The sequence below is a fragment of the Pseudoliparis swirei genome, chromosome 5, assembly GCF_029220125.1.
Source record: "Pseudoliparis swirei isolate HS2019 ecotype Mariana Trench chromosome 5, NWPU_hadal_v1, whole genome shotgun sequence".
NCBI lineage: Eukaryota > Metazoa > Chordata > Actinopteri > Perciformes > Liparidae > Pseudoliparis > Pseudoliparis swirei.
The window spans coordinates 1,027,397-1,054,012 of record NC_079392.1 but is presented as its reverse complement, the minus strand read 5'-3'; the positions used below and the strand labels follow the sequence as shown (position 1 = coordinate 1,054,012).

At 49.3% G+C, this 26,616-nt stretch overlaps 1 protein-coding gene across 1 annotated transcript; it reads right to left on the bottom strand.

Moving 5' to 3' along the window:
* Window positions 1–10,792: 10,792 nt before the first annotated feature.
* slc35e1 (solute carrier family 35 member E1) lies at window positions 10,793–26,588 on the bottom strand. The gene is made up of 6 exons (XM_056415007.1): window positions 25,426–26,588; window positions 19,875–19,930; window positions 16,544–16,794; window positions 14,713–14,838; window positions 13,855–14,100; window positions 10,793–12,593 (listed from the first exon to the last, which is right to left on the bottom strand). The coding sequence occupies exons 1-6, from the start codon at window positions 25,806–25,808 to the stop codon at window positions 12,396–12,398; spliced, it is 1,260 nt and encodes a 419-aa protein (XP_056270982.1). The 5' UTR covers window positions 25,809–26,588; the 3' UTR covers window positions 10,793–12,395.
* Between the last annotated feature and the right edge of the window lie 28 nt (window positions 26,589–26,616).

The following is a 26,616-nucleotide window of genomic DNA, read 5'->3' as shown; positions in this document are numbered from 1 at the left end:
AGGACCCCATGAAGGAGACTTAAGGACCTGGAGGACCCCATGGAAGGAGACTTAAGAACCTCTATGAAGGAGACTTAAGGACCTCTAGGAACGAGACTTAGGACCTAGAGGACCTGGAGGAGACCCCTATGAAGGGAGACTTAAGGACCTGGAGACCTCTATGAGGGAGACTTAGGACCTGGAGGAGGACCTGATGAAGGACTTAAGGACCTGGAGGACCTCTATGAGGGAGACTTAAGGACCTCTATGAAGGAGACTTAAGGACCTGGAGGACCTCTATGAGGGAGACTTAAGGACCTGGAGGACCCCATGAGGAGACTTAAGGACCTCTATGAAGGAGACTTAAGGACCTGGAGGACCACTATGAAGGAGACCAGGACCCCATGAAGGAGACCTAAGGACCTGGAGAGGACTTAAGGACCTGGAGGGTCCTCTATGGACCGAGACAGGACCTCTATGAGGGAGACTTAAGGACCTGGAGGACCTCTATGAGGGAGACTTAAGGACCTGGAGGAAGGAGACTTAAGGACCTGGAGGACCTCTATGAAGGAGACTTAAGGACCTGGAGGACCTCTATGAAGGAGACTTAAGGACCTGGTGGACCTCTATGAAGGAGACTTAAGGACCTGGAGGACCTCTATGAAGGAGACTTAAGGACCTGGAGGACCTCTATGAAGGAGACTTAAGGACCTCTATGCGGGAGACTTAAGGACCTCTATGAAGGAGATTTAAGGACCTGGAGGACCTCTATGAGGGAGACTTAAGGACCTGGAGGACCTCTATGAGGGAGACTTGAGGACCTCTATGAGGGAGACTTAAGGAACTCTATGAAGGAGACTTAAGGACCTGGAGGACCTCTATGAGGGAGACTTAAGGACCTGGAGGACCTCTATGAAGGAGACTTAAGGACCTCTATGAAGGAGACTTAAGGACCTCTAGGAACGAGACTTAAGGACCTAGAGGACCTCTATGAAGGAGACTTAAGGACCTCTATGAGGGAGACTTAAGGACCTGGAGGACCTCTATGAGGGAGACTTAAGGACCTGGAGGACCTCTATGAAGGAGACTTAAGGACCTGGAGGACCTCTATGAGGGAGACTTAAGGACCTGGAGGACCTATGAGGGAGACAAGGACCTCATGAAGGAGACTTAAGGACCTGGAGGACCTCTATGAAGGAGACTTAAGGACCTGGAGGACCTCTATGTACGAGACTTAAGGACCTGGAGGACCTCTATGAAGGAGACTTAAGGACCTCTATGAAGGAGACTTAAGGACCTGGAGGACCTCTATGAGGAGACCAAGGACCTGGAGGACCTATGAAGGAGACTTAAGGACCTGGAGGACCTCTATGAGGGAGACTTAAGGACCTGGAGGACCCCATGAGGGAGACTTAAGGACCTCTATGGAGGAGACCTAAGGACCTGGAGGACCTCAGAAGGACTTAAGACCTAAAGACCTGGAAGACCTCTAGGAACGAGACTTAAGGACCTCTATGAGGGAGACTTAAGGACCTCTATGAGGGAGACTTAAGGACCTGGAGGACCTCTATGAGGGAGACTTAAGGACCTCTTTGAGGGAGACTTAAGGACCTGGAGGACCTCTATGAAGGAGACTTAAGGACCTGGAGGACCTCTATGAAGGAGACTTAAGGACCTCTTTGAGGGAGACTTAAGGACCTGGAGGACCTCTATGAAGGAGACCAAGGACCTGAAGGAGACTTAAGGACCTGGAGACCCCATGAGGAGACTTAAGGACCTGGAGGACCTCTATGAGGGAGAGACTTAAGGACCTGGAGGACCTCTATGAAGGAGACCTGGGACCTCTATGAGGGAGACTTAAGGACCTCTATGAAGGAGACTTAAGGACCTCTATGAGGGAGACTTAAGGACCTGGAGGACCTCTATGAGGGAGACTTAAGGACCTGGAGGACCTCTATGAGGGAGACTTAAGGACCTCTATGAAGGAGACTTAAGGACCTGGAGGACCTCTATGAGGGAGACTTAAGGACCTGGAGGACCTCTATGAGGGAGACTTAAGGACCTGGAGGACCCCATGAGGGAGACTTAAGGACCTCTATGAAGGAGACTTAAGGACCTGGAGGACCTCTATGAGGGAGACTTAAGGACCTCTATGAAGGAGACTTAAGGACCTCTATGAAGGAGACTTAAGGACCTGGAGGACTTCTATGAAGGAGACTTAAGGACCTGGAGACCCCATGAGGGAGACTTAAGGACCTGGAGGACCGGACCCCATGAGGAGACTTAAGGACCTCTATGAGGAGACCTCTAGGGACGGACCTGGAGGACCATGAGGACTTAAGGACCTGGAGGACCTCTATGTACGAGACTTAAGGACCTGGAGGACCTCTATGAAGGAGACTTAAGGACCTGGAGGACCTCTAGAGGGAGACGAAGGACCTCATGAAGGAGACTTAAGGACCTGGAGGACCTCTATGAGGAGACTTAAGGACCTCTATGAGGAGACTTAAGGACCTGGAGGACCCCTATGAAGGAGACTTAAGGACCTGAGGAGGACAACGAGACCTGGAGGACCTGGAGAGACTTAAGGACCTGGAGGACCTCTAGGACGGAGACTTAAGGACCTGGAGGACCTGGAGGAGACTTAAGGACCTGGAGGACCTCTATGAGGAGACTTAAGGACCTCTATGAGGGAGACTTAAGGACCTGAGGACCTCTATGAGGAGACTTAAGGACCTATGAGGAGAGACTTAGGACCTGAGGACCCCATGAGACCTAGACTTAAGGACCTGGAGGACCTCATGAAGGAGACTTAAGAGACCTCTAAGGGAGACCTAAGGAGACCTGGAGGACCTCTATGAAGGAGACATAAGGACCTTGGTCCAGCCTTTGAAAGCACACACACACACACAACCAAAGGAGAAGTGGAACTGAGGACCTGAGGACATATTCCTTCCGTCTGAAGGAGACTTCCTTATCAGACTTAAGGACCTGGAGGACCTCTGTGGGAGACAAGGACCTCTATGAAGGAGACTTAAGGACCTGGAGGACCCCATGAAGGAGACTTAAGGACCTCTAGGACCTCCATGAAGACTGAGACTTAAGGACCTGGAGGACCTCGGAAAGCTCCTCTGATTGTTGAGTTTAAGATACGTAAGCAATAACATAACATACATTTATATCTCTGTCTGTTCCTCCTGTTTATGCTATTGCTTATTATCTAAACATGGTCAATAATGGCACTCATTTGATTTGTCTAATTTCTAAACAGCATGTGATTTACGTATTTGGGTTAAGCAGTTAAAGCAGAATCATGATCATTTTTTTTTCTTTTACACATTATTTGTTAGTAACACCACACCAATCTCTTTGGGAATTAAACTTTTTAGTCAGCAGCTTCACATCAATAATTGTCCGTTCCTTGTGAGGAGTTTTACACAATTATGTCATACAAGCTTAAACCAAAAGTTTACGTTATATTTTCTTAAACGGGAGCATTGACAGGTCTTCCCATGTCATCATACATATGAATATACGCGGTCGTTTCAATGGGCTCCATCCTCCGAGGCGACACCTAAGAGCAGGGATCGTTGGTTTCTTCACTGATGTTGAGATGGCTGTCTTTTAAGCGGACAGCCCCCTTTGAAGTCAGTCTTCCCTCTGCTCGTGGTCGCCTGGGATCAGGCACTGGTCCGGGATTTCTGTAGGGAACAGTTTGCAATGGGAAAGATGTATCCAGGTGGTCCTCTCGGCTATCTTTACAGCGGTTGCAGTCGTCAGAAGGACTTGAATGGTCCTCCCAGCGAGCGCCGCTCACGCCTTTTCTTGATGACGCGGATGAAGACCCAGTCGCTGACCTGTACAGACATAATGGGGAGACAGGTGAATCTGGCAAGACATTTGCTTCTGACCTCTCCCATCATGGTCTTCTTCATGTACCCACTAGTGTTTCTTTCTCACCCACTTGCTCTAAATCTGGGTGAGTTAGTGGTAGGCGGTCGGGTCGCCCATGAATGATTAGGTTTCCTTGAGGGTTGTGCTTGATGCATGTCACACATGCTTTACAAAAAATTTTAAGTAGTTTTGTTCTATCATAGATACCATCCCTCCTGTTGAGACATGGCATTGCCCATGACTCAAAATAGCAACGGCCTTGAATAGACTTTTTGGTAGGATCTCAATGTCTATTGGACTTGACGGTGTTGTTCGTACTGCGGTACCTGTGGTGTTTTAGCCGCTTTGCTTCTTCATCAGCGTTAGCATTGCCTTTTGTTATTTCATCTTTCTGTTTGTTAGTCTCCTCGAGTCAGTCTGCCCTCACGAGGGTGCTGGGCTGCTCTGTGGCTGTCATTGGGGACGTTCCGCCCACTTAGGGTTGGGGCAGTCACGTGACCAATGTCCAACCCTCCGCAGGCCCAACATTCTTCCTCATTTCGCCTCACCTCCCTCGAGTCTGTCCACGGCCTCTTCCTCGGCCTCCCTGTACCTCCCTTGTGGTTTCCCTCCTGGTATGCAGTCAGTCCAAAATCCTTCTCTCGAACGTAGACCCTGGTCCTTTGTTCATTTTCAGTTTAATGAGGTTTTCTGACGTGCATTTGACATAATTGTGTCCATGTTAGCTGTTTCCCAAGTGACGCAGTGTTTTCTAATCCAGTCCTCTATAGGTTTCTGGATACCACGGAGGATGCCGTGTTTCAATGATTGTTGGTAGGGTGTTCCTCCCCCTTCCTCGTAGGCGATCCCACTGCTTGCCCTGTGTTCCTCCTCGTAACGGAATTGGAACTCGGAGACTGACTCTCCGGGTCCCTGTTTACATGCAGCTAATCTGCTGTGGGATGCTGATTGTTGGAACAGTGGGCTAGCTCTTGTCATAACGGCCTCTACCTGGTCTCTGTAACGCCCACCATTGGACCGCTCAATGGGTGGACAAAGGTGCCTTCGCTCACTATTCCTGTATAATCCTCTGCACTTCACCCATCGTAGTACAACATTTTCTGCATAACTTTCTCCATTTCCTTGCCGTTTAATTTGCAGGATCCGCCAGCATGAACAAATCTAATACGAACTGATCAAAGTTTTTCTGTGGTGAGTAACTCCTTCACATGCATTGGTACATTCGGCCTCCATCCATGGCCGGAACACATACGGGTGTGTTCGTGATCATGGATTAGAGACTTGTAACATTGGAAATGCGTTGCTTTCGGTATGTTGGTGGGACGTTACGAGGCGTGTGGAAATCGGTGGGGCTTTGGGTCCTGGAGCTCTTTTAATTTGGGATATAACGGTGTGGTGACGCGGTCGTATGCTGGAGGTGATACGTCCTCCTCGTCATCCGGCTCGCTTGTGGCTCCTCTCGAGCTGGGCGCTGTTGCTACGGGGTGCTGGTGAACTGCTTTACGTTGGTCTCGTCCAAATCGGTTTTTGTGTACAGGGCTTGTGAACTATTTTTCTCGCGTGATTTCTACGGCCCTTAATTTTTCTTTTCGTGGGCGGTGCCCTTTCTTTTGCTGCTCGGAACCACTGTTCTGCTTGTTTTAGTTCGTGATGTTTTGATTCGCTGAGTCTGGGTATTTTGTTTTCTATGGCGATGGTTTTAGATTTTACAGATTGTTTCTATCTCAAAAACATTTAGTTCGCCGGAAAAGCCGATTTTGTTTTCCATTTTCTCAGATATTTTACACTATCTGAGTCCTGTTTGAACATAAACAATGTCGCCTGAAAATTCGCCTTCAGGCTTTCCGTGAGAATTACCCATTGTTTATGGTGTGATCGATAGTATTAGTACATTTCCTCTTTCTTTACCCAAACTTGCCAATCTGTGGTTGTCTAATTGAACAGGTCGGGCGGCGCTGATTCAAATAGAGTCACAGCATTCATTCTACAAACAAATATAAACAAACAACGCTAAACAAACACATAGTTCTCCACAAATATGTATTAGTTCACCACACTTATTTTACGACCAGAGTCAACCTTTATTTCTGCAAAAGGGCAAAACCTTATTTTTTTTTTCCGACACGTAGTCAACCTTTATTTCGCAAAAGGGCAAACCTTATTTTTTACGCGTAATCAACCTTTATTTTCGCAAAGGGCAAAACCATACGTACTTTGTCTGGATCAGTCTCCTCGGTCTTCCGATCCGCGGATCCTGTCAACCACGACTGGATCTCCTCTCTGCAGAAATTATTATCCACTGCTGAGCGGTCTCTTAATCTGATGATCAGTCGGGCCTTGCACAGGTGTCAGTGGCTCGCAGGAAAAGAAAATCCAGCCGATGGGTATGTTGGGATCCGGTCACGGCACCAAGTTATGATAGGTTTTTTCCTCTTTATATCATGTAAAATATTCACGCTCAAGGAGGTGAGAAATGAATCACAGACAACGAGTATCTTGAAAGCTTTGGCCAAAGGGAAGCTTTGACGTGCGCATTTGCTTCGATCACGACCTCCAAGACATTCCACGAGCACCCCTTTGGTCCAGCCTTTTATTGAAAGCTTAATCACACACACAACAACAAAGGAGAAGTGTAACTGAGGACAAGTTGACATATTCCTTCCGTCTGGTTTATTATCACTTCCTTATCAGACTCCCCAAACCCATAACACAACCTTCGGGTGGGAACGCGGAGTTCGGGAAGCTCCTCTGATTGTTGAGTTTAAGATACGGTAAGCAATAACATAACATACATTTATATCTCTGTCAGAGGGAGACTTAAGGACCTCTTTGAGGGAGACTTAAGGACCTGGAGGACCTCTATGAAGGAGACTTAAGGACCTGGAGGACCTCTATGAAGGAGACTTAAGGACCTCTTTGAGGGAGACTTAAGGACCTGGAGGACCTCTATGAAGGAGACTTAAGGACCTCTAGGAACGAGACCTAAAGACCTGGAGGACCTCTAGGAACGAGACCTAAAGACCTGGAAGACCTCTAGGAACGAGACTTAAGGACCTCTATGAGGGAGACTTAAGGACCTCTATGAGGGAGACTTAAGGACCTGGAGGACCTCTATGAGGGAGACTTAAGGACCTGGAGGACCTCTATGAAGGAGACTTAAGGACCTGGAGGACCTCTATGAGGGAGACTTAAGGACCTGGAGGACCTCTATGAAGGAGACTTAAGGACCTGGTGGACCTCTATGAGGGAGACTTAAGGACCTCTATGAAGGAGACTTAAGGACCTGGAGGACCTCTATGAGGGAGACTTAAGGACCTGGAGGACCTCTATGAGGGAGACTTAAGGACCTCTATGAAGGAGACTTAAGGACCTCTAGGAACGAGACTTAAGGACCTAGAGGACCTCTATGAAGGAGACTTAAGGACCTCTATGAGGGAGACTTAAGGACCTGGAGGACCTCTATGAAGGAGACTTAAGGACCTCTATGAAGGAGACTTAAGGACCTCTATGAGGGAGACTTAAGGACCTGGAGGACCTCTAGGAACGAGACCTAAAGACCTGGAGGACCTCTAGGAACGAGACTTAAGGACCTCTATGAAGGAGACTTAAGGACCTCTATGAGGGAGACTTAAGGACCTGGAGGACCTCTATGAGGGAGACTTAAGGACCTCTATGAAGGAGACTTAAGGACCTCTATGAGGGAGACTTAAGGACCTGGAGGACCTCTATGAGGGAGACTTAAGGACCTGGAGGACCTCTATGAGGGAGACTTAAGGACCTGGAGGACCTCTATGAGGGAGACTTAAGGACCTCTATGAAGGAGACTTAAGGACCTGGAGGACCTCTATGAAGGAGACTTAAGGACCTGGAGGACCTCTATGAGGGAGACTTAAGGACCTCTATGAGGGAGACTTAAGGACCTGGAGGACCTCTATGAGGGAGACTTAAGGACCTGGAGGACCTCTATGAGGAGACTTAAGGACCTGGAGGACCTCTATGAGGGAGACTTAAGGACCTCTATGAGGGAGACTTAAGGACCTGGAGGACCTCTATGAGGGAGACTTAAGGACCTCTATGAGGGAGACTTAAGGACCTGGAGGACCTCTATGAGGGAGACTTAAGGACCTCTATGAAGGAGACTTAAGGACCTGGAGGACCTCTATGAAGGAGACTTAAGGACCTGGAGGACCTCTATGAGGGAGACTTAAGGACCTGGAGGACCTCTATGAGGGAGACTTAAGGACCTGGAGGACCTCTATGAGGGAGACTTAAGGACCTGGAGGACCTCTATGAGGGAGACTTAAGGACCTCTATGAGGGAGACTTAAGGACCTCTATGAAGGAGACTTAAGGACCTGGAGGACCTCTATGAGGGAGACTTAAGGACCTCTATGAAGGAGACTTAAGGACCTGGAGGACCTCTATGAGGGAGACTTAAGGACCTCTATGAGGGAGACTTAAGGACCTAGAGGACCTCTTGTTTGGGCTCTGGCAGCTCGATGTGGGATGCAGACTGTGACGTCATGTGGACCCTCAGGGTCCACTTCCTGTTGCTCTCCTACATCTCGACCACATGGGGCTGAACTTACCTGAGCACGTGACCCACTGAAGCGCTTCAGAGGTGAGGGGAGGCCACGTAGAGTGACGTCACACCGGGATGAGGACTGAGCTCCGGGATGTTGTTCGAAACGTCTCCAGGAAATTCAATTCAATTCAGTTTATTTGTATATCCCAATTTCACAAATTTGTCTCGGAGTGCTTTACAATCTGTACACAGACATTCCTGACCTTTGACCTCACATCGAATCAGGAACAATTCCCAAATAACCCTTCAGGGGAAAAGGTCAGAACCCTTGAGGAGAGAACAGAGGAGGATCCCTCTCCAGGATGGACAGAATAGATGTCATGTGACCAGAAGGACAGATTTAGAGTTAAAATACATTCAATGAATATGACAGAGTGGATGAAGAGTTGGTGAAGTTGAAGCTGCAGTTTGACGTCTGGCCGCCAGGGGGCAGGACAGCTACAATAAACTGGTTCTACGTGTTTCTGAATTCAAACATCGTTTTCCAGCATTCAAAAGGTAAATAAGAAACATAAGAAATTAATAAAGATATTCACTCAGTATTCCATAATGCATTTATTCCCCCTCCCCAACATTTAAAAATACCATTTTCTAAAATAAGCAGACGAGACGTCTGTACATGTTTGACACCAGAAATAAAAATCTATGAACATCAGTGACATAAAAAGTCTGCAGACAGTTTTACAATTTAAGAATATTATATTCTTAAAGGATCTCTTTGTTTGGATATTGATCGTCGGTGTCATGTGATCACGGTTCTCAGCTGTTGAGTTTAATCTCATCTTTAAATCACGATGATCCTCAACATGATTTATTGACTCCGATATGCAGATTTCATTTAAGCCATAAAAGTCTTTTTGTACTGAAATATGTGGACGAGCGGATTGGGATCGTTCCTAAAATCATTTGACGATTAAAATGAGATTTCCCTCGTTGACGTTTACAAAAACAGTTTCAACCAATCAGCTCCCTGGGATCGGCGTCCCACGCTGGACTTGAGGACCAAGCGTTCGGGTTTAGAGGGATGAAGAAGACGTGATTATGGTGGACAACTCGTCCCGATTCTTACAGCAACTTGAAGGATTTAGAGGAATAAAGACGGACATATGGATCATTTCTCTGAGCTCCAGACGTCAGAGGACTCAAACGTCGAGAGACGAAGGACAATGACATCGACCCACGAGGATTCCTGCTGACTGCAGAGGTCAGAGGTCACTCACATCCACGCGGCCGCTGCTTATGGAGTTCATCATAATTCTGCTTTTGTGTTTCTAAACAACTCAAAGTGTGAAACACAGAAACTAAAGTTGTATCAACATGAATAATGATCCCAGTTGAACTTTAACGTGATGTCTGTATTTAAACAGATTCAACCAGAGCAGCACTTTAATATATTAAAACCATTTTATTAATAACCAAACCCTCCTGACAGATGAAGAACTTCAACGAGTCGTCCTAAACTAAATGATCAGAACATCGAGTTCCCAGAGACGACCTCGTGCCGCAGGCATCATGAAGCATTATGCAGACGGTCGTCATGGTGATCAATAACCTTTAATTACAGTCGACTCTTCAGATGGTGATGTCATGCAGGTTTCCTTTTTAGTCAGTTACAAAAACATGTCAAGTAAAAAAACGTTTAAATGACTTTAAATCACTTTAAATGACTTAATCACTTTAAATCACTCTAAGTGACTTTAAATCCCTTGACGGAACGCCTCACTCTGCTCAACACATGTTGTTTGTTGTCGTGCAGACTGGAACCAGGCCTCGGTTTAAAATAAGAAACAAACAGCTGACCAACAAGCTTCAGGCTGGAGAAACAAACACAAACAGGAGAGGAAACGTTGTCTCCTTGAGGAGCGTTGAAATCAATAAATACCAAAAATCAATTTAAAAAAAATAGTTTCTTCGTCTCAAATCTCTGAATCTAAACATCGACATGTCGACTTCTCAAGGCCTGAAACAACGTTTTGTTTGTTTTGGGATTTATAACTAACTTTTACGCTTCACGATCACAAACTGAACTCTAGATCTGTTGGAAAGGACGGACTCAAGGTCATTAGAGGTCAATGAGGGGTCATTGGGGGGGGAGAGGTCACTGAGGGGTCGTCTAGATCAGGGGTTCCCAAACTTTTTAGACCACGCACCCCCTTCTATATCCCGACCGGGTTCACGCACCCCCAATCCCCCACACCTTAAAAAAAAAACGCAACAGAATGCAAGAGTTGTTGACGGGGGGGGGGGGTGCTAGTGAGAGTGTGCTCACCTGTGCGCATCACGGCTGGGCGTGACGCGCGCCGGCATCGAGCCGAGAAGAGTTGTTGACGGGGGCGATGCGCGTTATGGGAGCGGCGGCGCTGGGCTTAGCCCAGAGGAGTGAAGCAGCGACATGTGTAGACATAGAAACACTCTCAGACAGCAGCTTGCTGTTACTGCGCCTGCTGCCAGTCTGACTCCGCTGCTTTGGGTGAATGACGTCACGTGCGACCTGGAGGTGTTAACCACTTGTGTGCCAAATCTTTTTTTTAATTAACATTCGGGGCTAATTAAAAAACATCCGGGGCTTTAGCCTAGGAACGCCACTGGTTAAGACCGAAATGACACTTGAGAGCCCTGAGAATGTTTAATATTAATTATTACACCATTAGACCACCATTACATTTTTCCTCTCGCGCACCCCCGAGAGGCAGCTCGCGCACCCCCACACTTTGGGAATCCCTGGTCTAGAGGTCATCGAGGGTTTTTTAGTTCATTAAGGGGTCATCTAGGAGTCATTGAGGGGTGAGAGGTCACTGAGGGGTCATGAGGGGTTTTGAGTTAATTAAGGGGTCACCTAGAGGTCATTGACAGTTCTGTGTGACTGACCTGGTCTCACTCTGACCCTCCTCGAGGTCGTGTGTTGGCGGTGAAACACGAATCAGTTCAACGTTTCTTTTGACGTTTACATTTTGGGCGTTTCTGTTCATGAGGCTCTTGTAGTGACGTCGTGAAGCGAGATCGGTCCGTTGCCATGCCAACATGCTCACAACGACAACATGCTATTCATTACCACGTGCACCATGTTAGCATAGCATGCTAGTATGCTAACAGCCGAGGCTGATGGGAATCGTAGTTCTGAAGATAAGCGGTGGACGCATGTTGACCTGATGGTGGCGCTAGAGCGACGTCACCACAGGTCGTCCTGAGCGTCGGTCACTGAGTCACCGACGCTCAGGACGTCATCAGACCGACATGATGTCACGTCTGATGACGTCATCAGACCGACATGATGTCACGTCTGATGACGTCATCAGACCGACATGATGTCACGTCTGATGACGTCATCAGACCGACATGATGTCACGTCTGATGACGTCATCAGACCGACATGATGTCACCTCTGATGACGTCATCAGACCGACATGATGTCACGTCTGATGACGTCATCAGACCGACATGATGTCACGTCTGATGACGTCATCAGACCGACATGATGTCACCTCTGATGACGTCATCAGACCGACATGACGTCCACGTCCGCCTCACGTGTTTCATGGTTCAGATGTTTCTCCTCACTCAGTTACAGGCGCCTCATGAACACCACCGACCTCCAGCCTCCGCCGCCACTGACCCCCCGCTACCCGACGAACATTAACTTACAGCTGACATCCGTTTCCTCTGAAAGAGAACAAAACAACCCAAAACAACCACGACGGCCGGTTCTGAAGACAAAACATTTCCAGACCTTAAGGTGCAAATGATACTCGAGCCCCGGCTGAGAGGACGGCTGCAGACGGGCGGCCCAGGTGTCCCACACGGTCTCTACCTAATAAATACAGTCACACAGCGGCGGTGATGTGAGGGGAGCCCGTCTCCTCCAGAACCAACTTGCCTTCAGTCTGGAGTTCGGAGCAGGCGGCTGGGAGGACGCCTCGGTAAAGTCCGGAGGACCCTCCTCACACCACGTACTGGCTGCTGTTCGTCGTGTAGGCCTGCCGGCTGTACTGGAAGTGGTCGGTGAGCTCGTGGTTCCAGTTGTGCTGCTGCTCCGACCCGTTGGCCTGCAGCTTCTCCGGCGCCGGCGGCTCGAAGGACACCAGGTCCTGAGCGGCGCTGGGCAGCAGCTTCTTCAGCTTGTTGTCATCGTACTTGGCCTGCAGACGAGGAGAAGGGCACACGGGCGTGAGCCTTCGGCACCTGGACCCTCCACACGGGGCCAGATGTTCCTCCAAGAGGAGGAGAGGAACTCCAGAGTTTACACCACCGTTCAGAGGTCACCAGACAGTTTAGTGATTCACATGAAGACGCAACTTTATTTATCAATGAATATAAAATCTAGTCAAGACGTTGGTTATAAATAATGATGTTTATATTAAATATGAATGTAGTTCTTCTTGTGGCTCAAAGGAAGGCCAGTTTTATAGCTTCTCTCAGCAGCATAACTGTTTTCAGCTGCGCTCACATAAAAAGGGTTCTAAGGGTTTTCTACCCCTCCGCTAGTCTTCTAAGGCGATAACACAATGTACCACTAGAACAGTGGAGATGGGCCTCTACACACCTCTGGAGAGACTTCAATACACCAGAGAATAGTCATGTACACATTAACTATGGAGAGAGTTATGATTTAATGTTATCTTCATTGATAAAAACAGTGTTTTGAAGAATAAGGACATTTCTAGTGACCCCAGACTTGTGAACGGTGTGTATTCAGGGTTTTTCCTGGGCCAAAATGGGTCTTCGGTGCTCCCCAAAAATTTTTTGTCTATTCGTGCACATCGGGCTGTTGAGTGAGTGATCAGCAGCTGGCCGCTCTGTCCATTCGTGCACCTCACAGTTACGTATTGATCAGACAAGAAGACACTCTTATCAACTCCAGTGTTTCCCCCACCATTATAACTTCTCGGCTCGCGCGCATCACGGCAGAGCTCCGGTGCCCGCGCGCGCCTCGCTCAGCCGTGATGCGCGCACACAGGTGAGCACACCTCAGTGTTAAAGCTGTAAACCAGGGGAAACACTCAACTCGATTACTATTGATCCAAACAGAAGGTTCGCTGCCGACTTGAAACATACTATTGAGAACATATTCGCTGACGTGCACCTGATGAACAGGTTTTTTTTTTCTCCCATCGCAGACTTTTTTTTGTCATAGGCGCTCGGGAAAACGGCTTAGGCGCGCGCCCAAATGTTCTCTATGCAGGAAAAACCCTGGTATTTAAAGTTGGCTGGAGAGTGAAAAGCAGTTTGAGTGTGAATGGAGTGAAGCTCCAGCAGAACATGAATACAGGCAGAGGAACTCCACACCCACACGGCTTCCCTCCAGGGGCATCAGTCTGGGGATGAAGACGCATTATTCTCGCCTCCTTCAACTCTCCTCGGTCCTAGTTCCTCCTTCCCTTCCTGCCAGGTGGAACTCACCTTGTTGTAGAGGAAGACCCCGACGATGGCCGTCATCATGCCCATGACGTTGGTGAGGGTGACCGGGTTACGCAGCATGAGCAGCGAGATGCTGATGACCATGATCCTCTTGGTGGCGTTGGCCACGGCGTAGCTCAGCGGGCTCACGATGTTCAGGACGCTGAAGGCGATCACGTTCTGGGCGAAGTTGCAGAAGCCGCTGATGAGGAGGAGGACGAAGGTGCCAGTCCAGCCTGAGACTTCTGACTGGAGGGAAAGCAGCGGTCTAGGGTCAGGTTCAGGGTCCACGGTCACATGTTTAGGGGGCAGCTGTTCCCCCACTGACCGAAGTCCAGGGGCATTTAAACATAGAGGGCTCTTTATGAAACTTGTGAAATAACATTTAACCTTTGTTCCAAAATAATAAATATACTTATTTAGGCTTACAGGATATGAGCAACCGTCATTAAAATGGCAATGATAAGATTTTTAGGCAATAATCTACAGATTTAAAGTGTTTCTGACACAGAAAACACTTTAAATCAGACAATCATATTTAATGTTATTCTTATTTCTTTGTGGTTATTTCTTGTTCTTACATTTTTTAAACAACTATTAACAATTATAACTTATTTCTTAGTTTTTTTTTATTTATTCAAAACTATGTTTATTGATTTATTTTGTGTACCTACCCAGTGCAGGAAGTAGATAGGACACAACAAAGAACACAAATAAAACCATTTAAATGATCATAATTATGGGGCATGTGTTGCCCCTCATCGCGACAACAGGGGCAACATTAAGTTCCCCGGGGCAGCTTTGCCCCGCTGTGTTTCCGAGGTGGAGAGAACGTCATCACCAGACGGCGCTGCCACTCACCAGATCTCCGTTCACCAGGAAGACGGAGAGATCCACCAGGATCCAGGTGGGCAGCATGAAGATGACGGCGTTGAAGCCCAGCATGTTGAGCAGCCTCAGGTGGTGGATCTTTATGTCGCGCAGCACCTTCAGGAGGAAGCAGCAGAGGAAACTCTCACTGAGACTCCTCCTGACGAACCCTCACACTATGAAACCGCCTGAACCTTTACAACTCTGAAGATTGATTTATAAAGATGGAAACATTTGCTTATTCCCAACAAAGGTATCTCAATAACTTTATTCAGCTCATAATCAGATGCAGTCGTCACTTATTGACACCGAGCTGCTTCGAAACACACAGCGTCACAAACCAGGAGCGTTCCAGGAGCTTCACGGTGACCCGCCAGAGGGACGTGGTCCAGTCCCCCGCCAGAGGGACGTGGTTCAGTCTCACCAGAGGACGCGGGTTCAGTCCCCGCCAGAGGGACGTGGTCCAGTCCCCCGCCAGAGGGACGTGGTTCAGTCCTCGCCAGGATGTGGTCCAGTCTCTGCCACAGAGACGTAATCCGTCCCCGCCAGAGGGACGTGGTCCAGTCCCCCGCCAGAGGGACGTGGTCCAGTCCCCCGCCAGAGGGACGTGGTCCAGTCCCCCGCCAGAGGGACGTGGTCCAGTCCTCACCAGAGGGACGTGGTCCAGTCTCGCCAGAGGACGTGGGTCCAGTCCCCGCCAGAGGGCGTGGTCCAGTCCCGCCAGAGGGACGTGGTTCAGTCCCCGCCAGAGTCTCTACGAGGACGGGTCCAGTCCCCGCCAGAGGGACGTGGTCCAGTCCCCGTCAGAGGACGTGGTCCAGTCCCCCGCCAGAGGGACGTGGTCCAGTCCCCCGCCAGAGGGACGTGGTCCAGTCCCCCGCCAGAGGGACGTGGTCCAGTCCCCCGTCAGAGGGACGTGGTTCAGTCCCCCGCCAGAGGGACGTGGTCCAGTCCCCGCCAGAGGGACGTGGTCCAGTCCCCCGCCAGAGGGACGTGGTCCAGTCCCCCGTCAGAGGGACGTGGTTCAGTCCCCCACCAGAGGGACGTGGTCCAGTCCCCCGCCAGAGGGACGTGGTCCAGTCCCCCGCCAGAGGGACGTGGTCCAGTCCCCCGCCAGAGGGACGTGGTCCAGTCCCCCGTCAGAGGGACGTGGTCCAGTCCCCCGTCAGAGGGACGTGGTCCAGTCCCCCGCCAGAGGGACGTGGTCCAGTCCCCCACCAGAGGGACGTGGTCCAGTCCCCCGCCAGAGGGACGTGGTCCAGTCCCCCGTCAGAGGGACGTGGTCCAGTCCCCCGTCAGAGGGACGTGGTCCAGTCCCCCACCAGAGGGACATGGTCCAGTCCCCCACCGGAGGGACGTGGTTCAGTCCCCCGCCAGAGGGACGTGGTCCAGTCCCCCGCCAGAGGGACGTGGTCCAGTCCCCCGCCAGAGGGACGTGGTCCAGTCCCCAGAGGACGTGGTCCAGTCCCCAGGTCGGGTCCAGTCCCCCGCCAGAGGGACGTGGTCCAGTCCCCCACCAGAGGGACGTGGTTCAGTCCCCCGCCAGAGGGACGTGGTCCAGTCCCCCGTCAGCGGGACCTGGTTCAGTCCCCCGCCAGAGGACGGTCCAACTTCACCAGAGGGACGTGGGTTCAGTCCCCCGCCAGAGGGACGTGGTCCAGTCCCCCGTCAGAGGGACGTGGTTCAGTCCCCCGCCAGAGGGACGTGGTCCAGTCCCCCGTCAGAGGGACGTGGTTCAGTCCCCCGCCAGAGGGACGTGGTCCAGTCCCCCACCAGAGGGACGTGGTCCAGTCCCCCCCCCCCCCCCCCCGGCCTGACCTACCTTCTTGGAGAAGATGTTCTGCAGAGAGAAGCAGAGCGTGGCAGCCAGAGCGCTGATGAGTCCAGAGACATCGAAGGAGAGCTCGGTGGCCGTGGCCAGCAGCACGCCGCCGATGATGGGGATGAGCGACACGTACACCTGCAGAGCGGAGAGGGTCAGCAGGAAGTGCAGCTCATAGTCAACCACAAGCTGCCACAGCAGGGGCCGGTCCTCCATCACGCCCATCGTTAGAGGCTCCTCTACTGAGGCCTCTCGTTAGAGGAGCCTCTCATGGTTCCTACAGCTAAACATTCATGATTAGATGAAAGCTTTACATGACTTGATCAATAAATCATGATCAGTCATAGGATCACAGGAAAATGAAGTACAGGTGTGTTTTCTGCATGTGCATTTCCAACACAGTAGGCCTTGATTTTAACCTTCTACCTGAGACCACACACACCCACTCCTCAAACCAGCCACACGGTGAGAAGACAAGGGAATGACGTAGTTATATTGATATATATCTAATATAAAAATGTATATTATATTTAGAAATATAATCTGTCTATATATCTGAATATAATATATAGATAAATATATCTCTATGTTGGGAACTTGTTTCAGCTGTTAAGACTTCTCTTCTGAGTTGGTTGATGATCACACACACACACACACACACACGCACACACGCACACACGCACACACGCACACACGCACACACGCACACACACACACACACACACACACACACACACACACACACACACACACACACACACACACACACACACACACACACACACACACACACACACACACGCACACACGCACACACGCACACACGCACACACGCACACACACACACACACACACACCCTGAACATGAAGGCAGTCTTGTCTATTTCGGCAGAGCCCTACATCTCTGTCCCACTTCACGGTTTAACCTGTGGATTCTGTCGCCAGGAGGAAGTCTCTGAGCCTCCAGGGATGCCGAGTCCTCTTTACGAGGTGAACTCTGCACCAGGCCTCCATCAGCTCCACTTCCATGTTCTTTGTTGTTCTGCATAAGTTGAGATGTCTGAGCTCCCGTCACGTCACACACCGAAGTAAGAAAACTGAGACGTGTTTTACAGAGAACTCGTCAGTCGTCTTGAGGTTCTTCAAGACCTCCTCTCACAGACACACGTTTCAAGTTTCAAGTTTCAAGTTTTTTATTGTCACATCCCCTTTTATACAAGTATAATCGGTTCGTGAAATTCTTATGTGCAAAACACCCGACAGCAGTAGCAGACTAAAAAAAGAATAAGAATGAGAATAAACTATACAATATCCACACAATAAACAAAGAAGAAAGTATTAACAATATATATATAAAACAATGTAATAGAATATACATCATGTAATATATATATATAAATGTAATAAAATATACACTTTTTTTTGAGACTATATATACATACAATATATATATACATACAATATATATATATATAAACAATGTAATAAAATATACACCATGGCCATAGATATTCACAGAATATGTTCTGGTGTGTAGTGTTAATGAGGTCTCAGTCCTTGTTCAGCAGCCTGATGGCCTGACTGAAGAAGTTGTCCTCAGTTCGTTTGTGCGGCACTTGATACTGCGGTATCGCCTGCCTGACGGTAGAAGGGTGAACAGTTTGTGGCGGGGTGGTTATTGTCTTCATCATCCGTTTGGCCCGGCCACTAATCGCTTGGTGTATATGTCCAGGATGGAGTCACCTCCAACGATGTACTGTGCCGACGCACTACCCTCTGTAGTGCCCTACGCTCCAGGGCGGTGCAGTTCCGTACCAGACGGTGATGCAACCTGTCAGAACACTCGATGGTACTGGTGTAGAAATGTTCTGAGGATGCGGGGCCATGTTGAATTTCCTCAGTCGCCTAAGGAAATACAGGCGTTGTTAGCCCTTTTCACCACGTGAGTGGTGTGCGGTCCATGGAGGTCCTCGAGATGTGCCTTGAGGAACCGAAGCTGCTGACCCTCTACTGCAACTCCGCCTATGGAGATGGGGAACTGCCTTCCGCTTCCTGTAGTCCACGATCAGCTCCTTGGTCTTCTTGGACGTTGAGGACGCAGGCTGTTCTCCTGGCCCCACTGTACCAGTGATCCAACCTCCTCCCTGTAGGCTGTCTCGTCGTCGTCGGTGATCAGCCCCAACACTGTTATGTCGTCAGCAAACTTGATGATGGCGTTGGAGCTGTGCATGGCCGCAGTCGTGGGGTGTACAGGAGGAGTAGAGAGGGCCAACACGCATCCCTGAGGGCTCCCCTGTGTTGAGGGTCAGCGCTTTGAGGTGGTACCGCTTCATCCTCACCACCTGGCGGCGCCCGACAGGAAGTCCAGTATCCAGCTGCACATGGTAGAGTGGGCCTAGACCTCTGAGCTTGGTGTCGAGTTGGCGGGAACAATAGTGTTGGGAACGCTGAGCTGTAGTCCACAACCAGCATTCGTACACAACAGTTCCTCCTCCAGGTGGGAAAGGGCGGTAGAAGTGCCATGGCAACAGTGCGTCGCCGGTGGATCTGTTTTGACGATATGCAAATTGCCATGGTCCAGCGTGGCAGGCAAATATGGAACAAATGAAGTCCTTGACCAACCTCTCAAGCATTTACTGACAATCGAGGTGAGGGCTACGGGTCTCCAGTCATTCAGGCAGGTTACCTTGGGGTGTTTGGGGACAGGCACAATGGTGGACATCTTAGCTCTCAGGAACAACAGCCTGGGACAGGAGGAGGTTGAAGATGTCTGCGAAGTTGACTCCTGCCAACTGGTCTGCACATGCTCTGAGTGGCGCTCGGATGTGGTCGGGACCTGCCGCCCGGATGTCCACCCGCTTTGAAGGCTCTGCGCCGTCAGCCTCTGAGATGATCAGCAGGCTGGTCTTCGGCGGGGCTACTGCCTCTCCTCGGTCAGCGCCGGGCTGCAGATCCGCGTCGAACCCGAGCAAAGAATGCATTTAGCTCTCGCCTGGGAGGGAGGTAGAGGAGTTCTTCACCGCTGGTTCTCCCTCTGAAGTCCGTGATTGTTCAGTAGCTCCCTTCCACACACCTCTTCACGCCATGGCTCTTGAGCTTTTCCTCCCACCTTGTTCCTGAACTTCCCGCTTGGCAGAGCCGATGGTCTTCGGGGGGGGCCCTTTTTTTATTCCGCCAAGAGTCAAAAGGCGGTGTTTCCGGCAGTGCAGGGAATCGCCATTTATCCACGGTTTTTGGTTTTTTAAATTTTTCCCTTATTTAATTTTTCACAAAACCCAAACACCGTTAACGAACAGTTGGTGCCCGCCTACCAGAGTTTTTCAACTCTTACCATCCCCGGGAACAGGCCCCCCGGTTACTTTGCCCGGGGCCGGGGGGGGGGAACGGCTGGGGGGGGTCGGGAGGCCGGGGGCCCCAATCGAAATCCCCCCAAGGGAAAGGAGCACACTCCCCCTTTCTTTTTGGGGAAACGGACAAACCTCATCTGCCAAACGGAGAAAAATGGAATGCCCTGGCGAACAAAGACCTCGGTGACGTGGGGGGGGTATTTCCTGTAAACCCAATGGGGCCCTCATACTCTCAAGTGGCGCCCCCTGGAGTACCAACCGACCAAAACTTTCATCCCCCTCCCAACACGGGGTGCCCTGGGGGAAAATCCCCAGAGGCGGTTTCCCAAAAATTTAACAAACAAACCTAGAAGTTTTAAATTTCCCAAAATAAAAAACAAAAAGGGAAACGATTTTGCCCTAAAATTTCATGGGAAAAAACCTCCGGCCCCCCCGGAAACAACCCCCCGGGGGAAGGGGAGAACCAAAGGTTTAAAATGGGTTTGGAATAAATTTTTGCCCAAAATATAAATTTATCCCACAACAACCCCGGGATTCAGTAGGTTCATCAAGAAATGAAGTAACTTTTCCTCCAAGGGCAATCCCAAAAAAAAACGGTTTTGTGAGACAAGGGTGTGGGGGAACTTAAATGGCAGGGAAACCAAAAAGAATTTTCCCCAACAAAATATAGCCCTCGGACAAGGTCCTAACAAAAATATTGGGGTTCCTTTTGAAAAGGAACGAACAACCCAAACTAACAAAGGAAAAAAGCCTTAAGGAAAATTTTTAACAGGGAAAAAATGAGACAAAAATTTTTTTTGGGAAAAAGAAGGTAAGGTTTTGGACAAAAGAAAAAACCCTTAAACAAAAGGTAAAAAGGGGCCCGAAAAGGGGATTTTTCCTCAGGGTAGTGAACAAGGGGAAAAAGCCTTGAGACGAGGTTTTAACAGAATATGCCAAAACAGAGGTTATAGTGGAAGGGAATAGGTTGGCAAAAAAGGCGGACAGGGTATCCTTAACAGGTTTTCCCCACGAGGAACATGACGAGGGAAAAAAGGGGACAGGGAATGTCTGTTCCCACAAGGATTAACTGGACAGGGAAAGAGAAGAAATTAGTTGAGAAGGGTGGTTGAACGGGAAAAAATTTTTAAAAAAGGTTACCCCCCAAACAAAGGGGATTAACCAACGGGAAACCTTGCCCGAACCGGGGACCGGGGAAAGGGTTTTTTGGTTTTAAAAATTCCCCCAAGGAAACCTGAGACAAGGAATCCTTTTGGGAAAAAAGGGGGCCCTTTTCAAAGTTAGCCTGGGGGGGTAAGCCCAACAAAAATGGGCCCTGAACGGGAAACACCCCGGGGAAAGGAGGGAATTTAACAGAAATTAACCCCTTTGGCAAGGTCCATTTTAAAGGGAATGTTGGAGGTAACCCGGGAAAATGGGACGAAATTTTGTTGCAAAAGGGTTTGTTGGAAAACTTGCCCAACCAAGGTTTTTCCTGAACAGAAGGAAATTGGAAAACAAGGGTTTGTTTTTAGACAAAAAATGTGGACCCCCAAAATAGCCCTGGAAGGAAAAATTAGAAGGGGAATTGGGGGCAGTGATAAACCTTTAACCCGGGAAAGGAGACCGGATAAAAAGTGAGGGGACAGAACAATTAGCCTTGGGGGGGATTTAAAAGCCCAAAAAGTTGCCCTAACAGAAAGGTTTGAAAAAATTGCCCTATAAAAAGGGCCGCTGTTCCTCCCCGCTAAATCGGGGAATGCCCCCATTTTTTGGGTTTTTCCGGACAAAAACCGGGAAAACCCAAAAAAACCCCAGCCCTTTTGGGCCCAAAAAATTTTTTTTACAGGGACGCCCCTTTGGGGGGTCCCCGGGGGACTAAAAAAAACCAAAAAGTTCCCCCCTTTTACCCCCGCCAAAAAGTTTCCCGGGGGAAAGAAAATTTTAGCCTCAAGAAGGGCCCTTTTTTCCCCCCGGAAAAAAACCATGCCCCACCCCCGGGGAAAAAAAAGGGGTTAGGGGGTCTTTCCTTTTAAAAACCAAAAGCCCGTGGGTTGATAGATCCATTTCCCCCTTTGGGGAAAAAAGCCCTGGGGGAAGCCCCTGCTTGGGCCCCGCCCCCATAACTCCGGTCTTGTATCCGCAACATGGACGAGTACAAGGCAGCGGTCTATGGACTGAGGAGGGCGGTGAAGGAGGCCAAGAGGAGGTACCGAGACAGAGTGGAATCACAGATGGAGCAGCGACACCAGGCGCCTATGGCAGGGGCTACGGACTATCACAGACTACCAGAGCAGACCTCGCAATGGTGAGTGCCGGCGCATCTCAGCGGACGACCTGAACTCATTTTATGCACGGTTTGAGGCTAGCAACAGCGCTAGCTCGCCTAACAACAACGTTAGCATAGCCGAGTGAGTTCTACCGCTGGGGATGAACACACTCTCTGTGACCGAGCACAGTGTGAGGAGGGCTCTGTTGAGGGTGAACACCAGGAAAGCTGCAGGTCCAGATGGCATATCTGGGCGAGTACTGAAGACCTGTGCTAACCAGCTAGCTCCAGTGTTCACCACAATATTCAACCTCTCCCTGGCTGAGTCCGTGGTCCGGCCTGCTTCAAGAGATCCACTATTGTCTCTGAGCACAAGAATGCCACACCAGCATGTATGAATGACTACCGACCGTGGCCCTCACCTCGGTGGTCATGAAATGCTGAGAGGCTGATAAAGGACTACATCTGCGCCTTCCTCCCTTCCTCCATGGACCCGCTGCAGTTTGCTTATCGCCCAAACAGATCCACGGATGATGCTGTCTCCCAGGTGCTGCACACCACACTCTCTCATCTGGACAGCCAGAGGGGGGGCTATGTGAGACTGCTGTTCATTGATTATAGTTCAGCTTTCAACACCATAGTCCCCTCCAGACTGGCGGCAAGCTGATTGAGCTGGGACTGAACACCCCCTGTGTGCTTGGATCCTGGACTTCCTGACCGCCAGGCCACAGGTGGTCAGGTGGGCAGACACACCTCCAAACCCCTCACCCTGAACACAGGATCCCCAGGGTTGCGTCCTCAGCCCCTACTGTACTCCCTGTACACATGACTGTGTGGCCAGGTTCAGCTCAACACCATCATCAAGTTTGCGGATGACACAGTGGTGGTGGGCCTGATCTCCGACAAGCGCAGAAGGCCTACCTGGAGGAAGTTGCTGATCTGTCACTCTGGTGCCAGGACAACAGCGTCATCATGAATGTCACCAAAACTAAGGAGCTGATTGTGGACTTTAGAAGGGTACAACAACAGAGGGCGTACTCACCACTGGGGATTAACGGGACTACTGTGGAGAGGGTGAGCGGTATAAATACCTGGGAGTCCACATCACCGAGGATCTGACATGGTCAGCGAACACAGACACTCTGGTGAGAAAGGCAAGGCAGCGCCTCTACCACCTCAGGCAGCTGAGGAAATGTAAAGTTTCCCAGAGGATCCTTCAGTCCTTCTACTCTGGAGCTGTAGAGGCGTCCTGACAGGAAGCATCACAGCCTGGTTTGGCAACTGCCCGCTCAGGACAGGAAGGCTCAGAGAGTAGTGCGTTCGGCTGAACGCACTATTGAACCACACTCCCCACCCTGCAGGACTTGTACACCAGGAGGTGCAGAACCAGAGCCGGCAGGATCATGAAGGATCCTCACCACCCCAACAACAGACTGTTTCAGCTGCTGCGGTCAGGCAGGCGCCTCCGTAGTCACGCTGCAAGAACAGAGAGACTGAGACGGAGTTTCTTTCCTCAGGCCATCAGGACTGTGAACTCCGACCTCACCAGGACCCCACATAGACCCACACAACTGCCCCTTTTAGGCACACACACACACACACACTTACTGTAAATATTGTGTTGTTTTTTATTGTAAATAGTGTGTACTTGTTGCCCTTGCACATTCCTGCTGAGCATTGCCACTTTCATTTCACTGCACACCCTGTGTGTGTATGTGACAAATAAAACATCTTGAATCTTAAATCTTGAATCTCTTGAACAGTGTGACAATGTAACAATGTGTGTCACAGTATAACAGTGTGACAATGTAACAATGTGTGTCAGTGTGACAATGTAACAATGTGTGTCACAGTGTGACAATGTAACAATGTGTGTCACAGTGTAACAGTGTGACAATGTAACAATGTGTGTCACAGTGTAACAGTGTGACAATGTAACAATGTGTGTCAGTGTAACAGTGTGACAATGTAACAATGTGTGTCACAGTATAACAGTGTGACAATGTAACAATGTGTGTCACAGTGTAACAGTGTGACAATGTAACAATGTGTGTCACAGTGTAACAGTGTGACAATGTGTGTCACAGTGTAACAGTGTGACAATGTAACAATGTGTGTCACAGTGTAACAGTGTGTGTGACAGTGTGACAATGTAACAATGTGTGTCACAGTATAACAGTGTGACAATGTAACAATGTGTGTCACAGTGTGACAATGTGTGTCACAGTGTAACAGTATAACAGTGTCACAATGTGTGTCACAATGTAACAGTATAACAATGTCACAATGTGTGTCACAGTGTAACAATGTCACAATGTGTGTCACAGTATAACAATGTCACAATGTGTGTCACAGTGTAACAATGTCACAATGTGTGTCACAGTATAACAATGTCACAATGTGTGTCACAGTGTAACAGTATAACAATGTCACAATGTAACAGTGTCACAATGTAACAGTGCAACAATGTAACAGTATAACAATGTCACAATGTGTGTCACAATGTAACAGTATAACAATGTGTGTCACAATGTAACAGTATAACAGTGTCACAATGTATGTCACAGTGTAACAGTATAACAATGTAACAGTGTGACAGTGCAACAATGTAACAGTATAACAATGTAACAGTGTCACAGAATAATAATTTGTGATATTGGGCTATTTTAAATAAACTGAATTGAATGTAGAAACACGGTGAACTAAAGTTTAGCAACATCTCACCTCACTCCACAAATACAATAGCAATATTAAATATACAGACGGAATAAAAGTATATACACGGTAATAAGAGGTAATAATTAAGTGTATTTACATTGCAGAACCAGTCAGCAAATGAAAGTTAAAAAGTGATAAGTGATGCAGTGTTTAGTGTAACGTTAGCCAGGTGTAACGTTAGCCAGGTGTAACGTTAAGTTAAGTGGCACCTGAGTAACTTACACAAGACAGACGGCACCACAGCAGCTCACCGCGCTGCACACGGCTCCGAGGACACAGTGCATGAGGAGCAGGGATAAAGCACCGCGGGGGGGTGGACCCGCAGCACCGCGGGGGGTGGACCCTCCCCCTTGACGCCGAGCATCAGCCATCATTACGTTAGCCAGCGAGCTAACAGAAGGCGGTTCCTACCGGAGCCCAGAGGCGGCCGTCGGTAGCTGGAGGACCGGCGGTGAATGAACCCAAAGCCCGCCTGTCCTCCAGCTCCGCGCCGCCGCAGCAAGCCGAGGCCCGCCAGCTCGCCGCCGTTAGCCGTTAGCTAGCTTCGGCTGACGGCACCGACACATCACCAGGTTACCGGGTGGCCTCCCGGTAGGACCCCGCGTGACGCCGGGCTGTACTCACCGGTGTGCGCGTAGGAAACCGGAACTTTCCATATGCTGAAGTGCGCCGTCACAGACGCGAAGTACTTCCCGAAAGCCAGCGGCAGGATGTACCACTGGTAGTAGCCGCTGGGCAGCTCCGCTTTGGGGACTCCCCACGCGCGCAGCAGCGGCGGGAGGAACACCACGATGGAGATGATGTGGAACAGCGACACCGTGACCGGGTACGGGAATCCATTGAGGATGATCTTGTTGACGATGTTGCCCCCCGAGCTCACTGTGTACCAGCCCACACACAGGAACACGATCCGGAGCCCTTCCCTGACAGGGGGCCGGTCCGCCGCAGCCATCTTCCAGCGCGGAGTGACGACGCACCGGCGGGGCGAGCGTGTGGCTCGTTGGGGGAGGGGCGGGGCTCGACGCTCAGCTTCCGGTGGGGCGTTTCACAATAAAAGAATCTTCAAGGACACTGAACTCTAACGAAACTGTTGTGAGCTGCATTCAAAATGGTAGATCTAGTTTGAATTTGTATAATCTACCATGGAATACATATTGAGATAATTACATAAATATAACAAATGCATTTAAAATCTTGAAACAAACCAATTGCTGAAACATCTGGAAGAGTACACAAAGCTATGTCCCATACCTGGGACATGGACGTGTATCAAATGAGGCAAATAAAAACAGTGGAAAAAAAGAAATAACATATGTACAATATATATAACCATGACATTGTTAAATGTTCTTGTTCCTGTTTTATTTCACAAAGCCACTTTTCATTTCAAGCCTCGGTGGGAATGAGCTAAAGGACATACTTGAGGTAGGACATCGCTGCATTTAGGGCTGCACCCAACTATTAGGTTTTATAATAGTTTGGAATTGTTCATATGATCGGGTCAATATAAAAGCATAACTATGTTCTCAATGACAGGACAGAGACGCAGCATATTATCACAAGGAAGGCCACAATGCTCCAAGGAGTCATGAATGCTCAGTTTGCTTGAAAGATTAATTAGAAAACAATGATTTATAAAATAGATTACCTTTTCTGATAAATTAATTGCTCAAAACAGCATTTACAAGAGGGGACGTCACCTTAAAGAGTGCATCAGGAATAATTAAATGTTCTTATGCGCCTCATAATCTGAGCGAGTT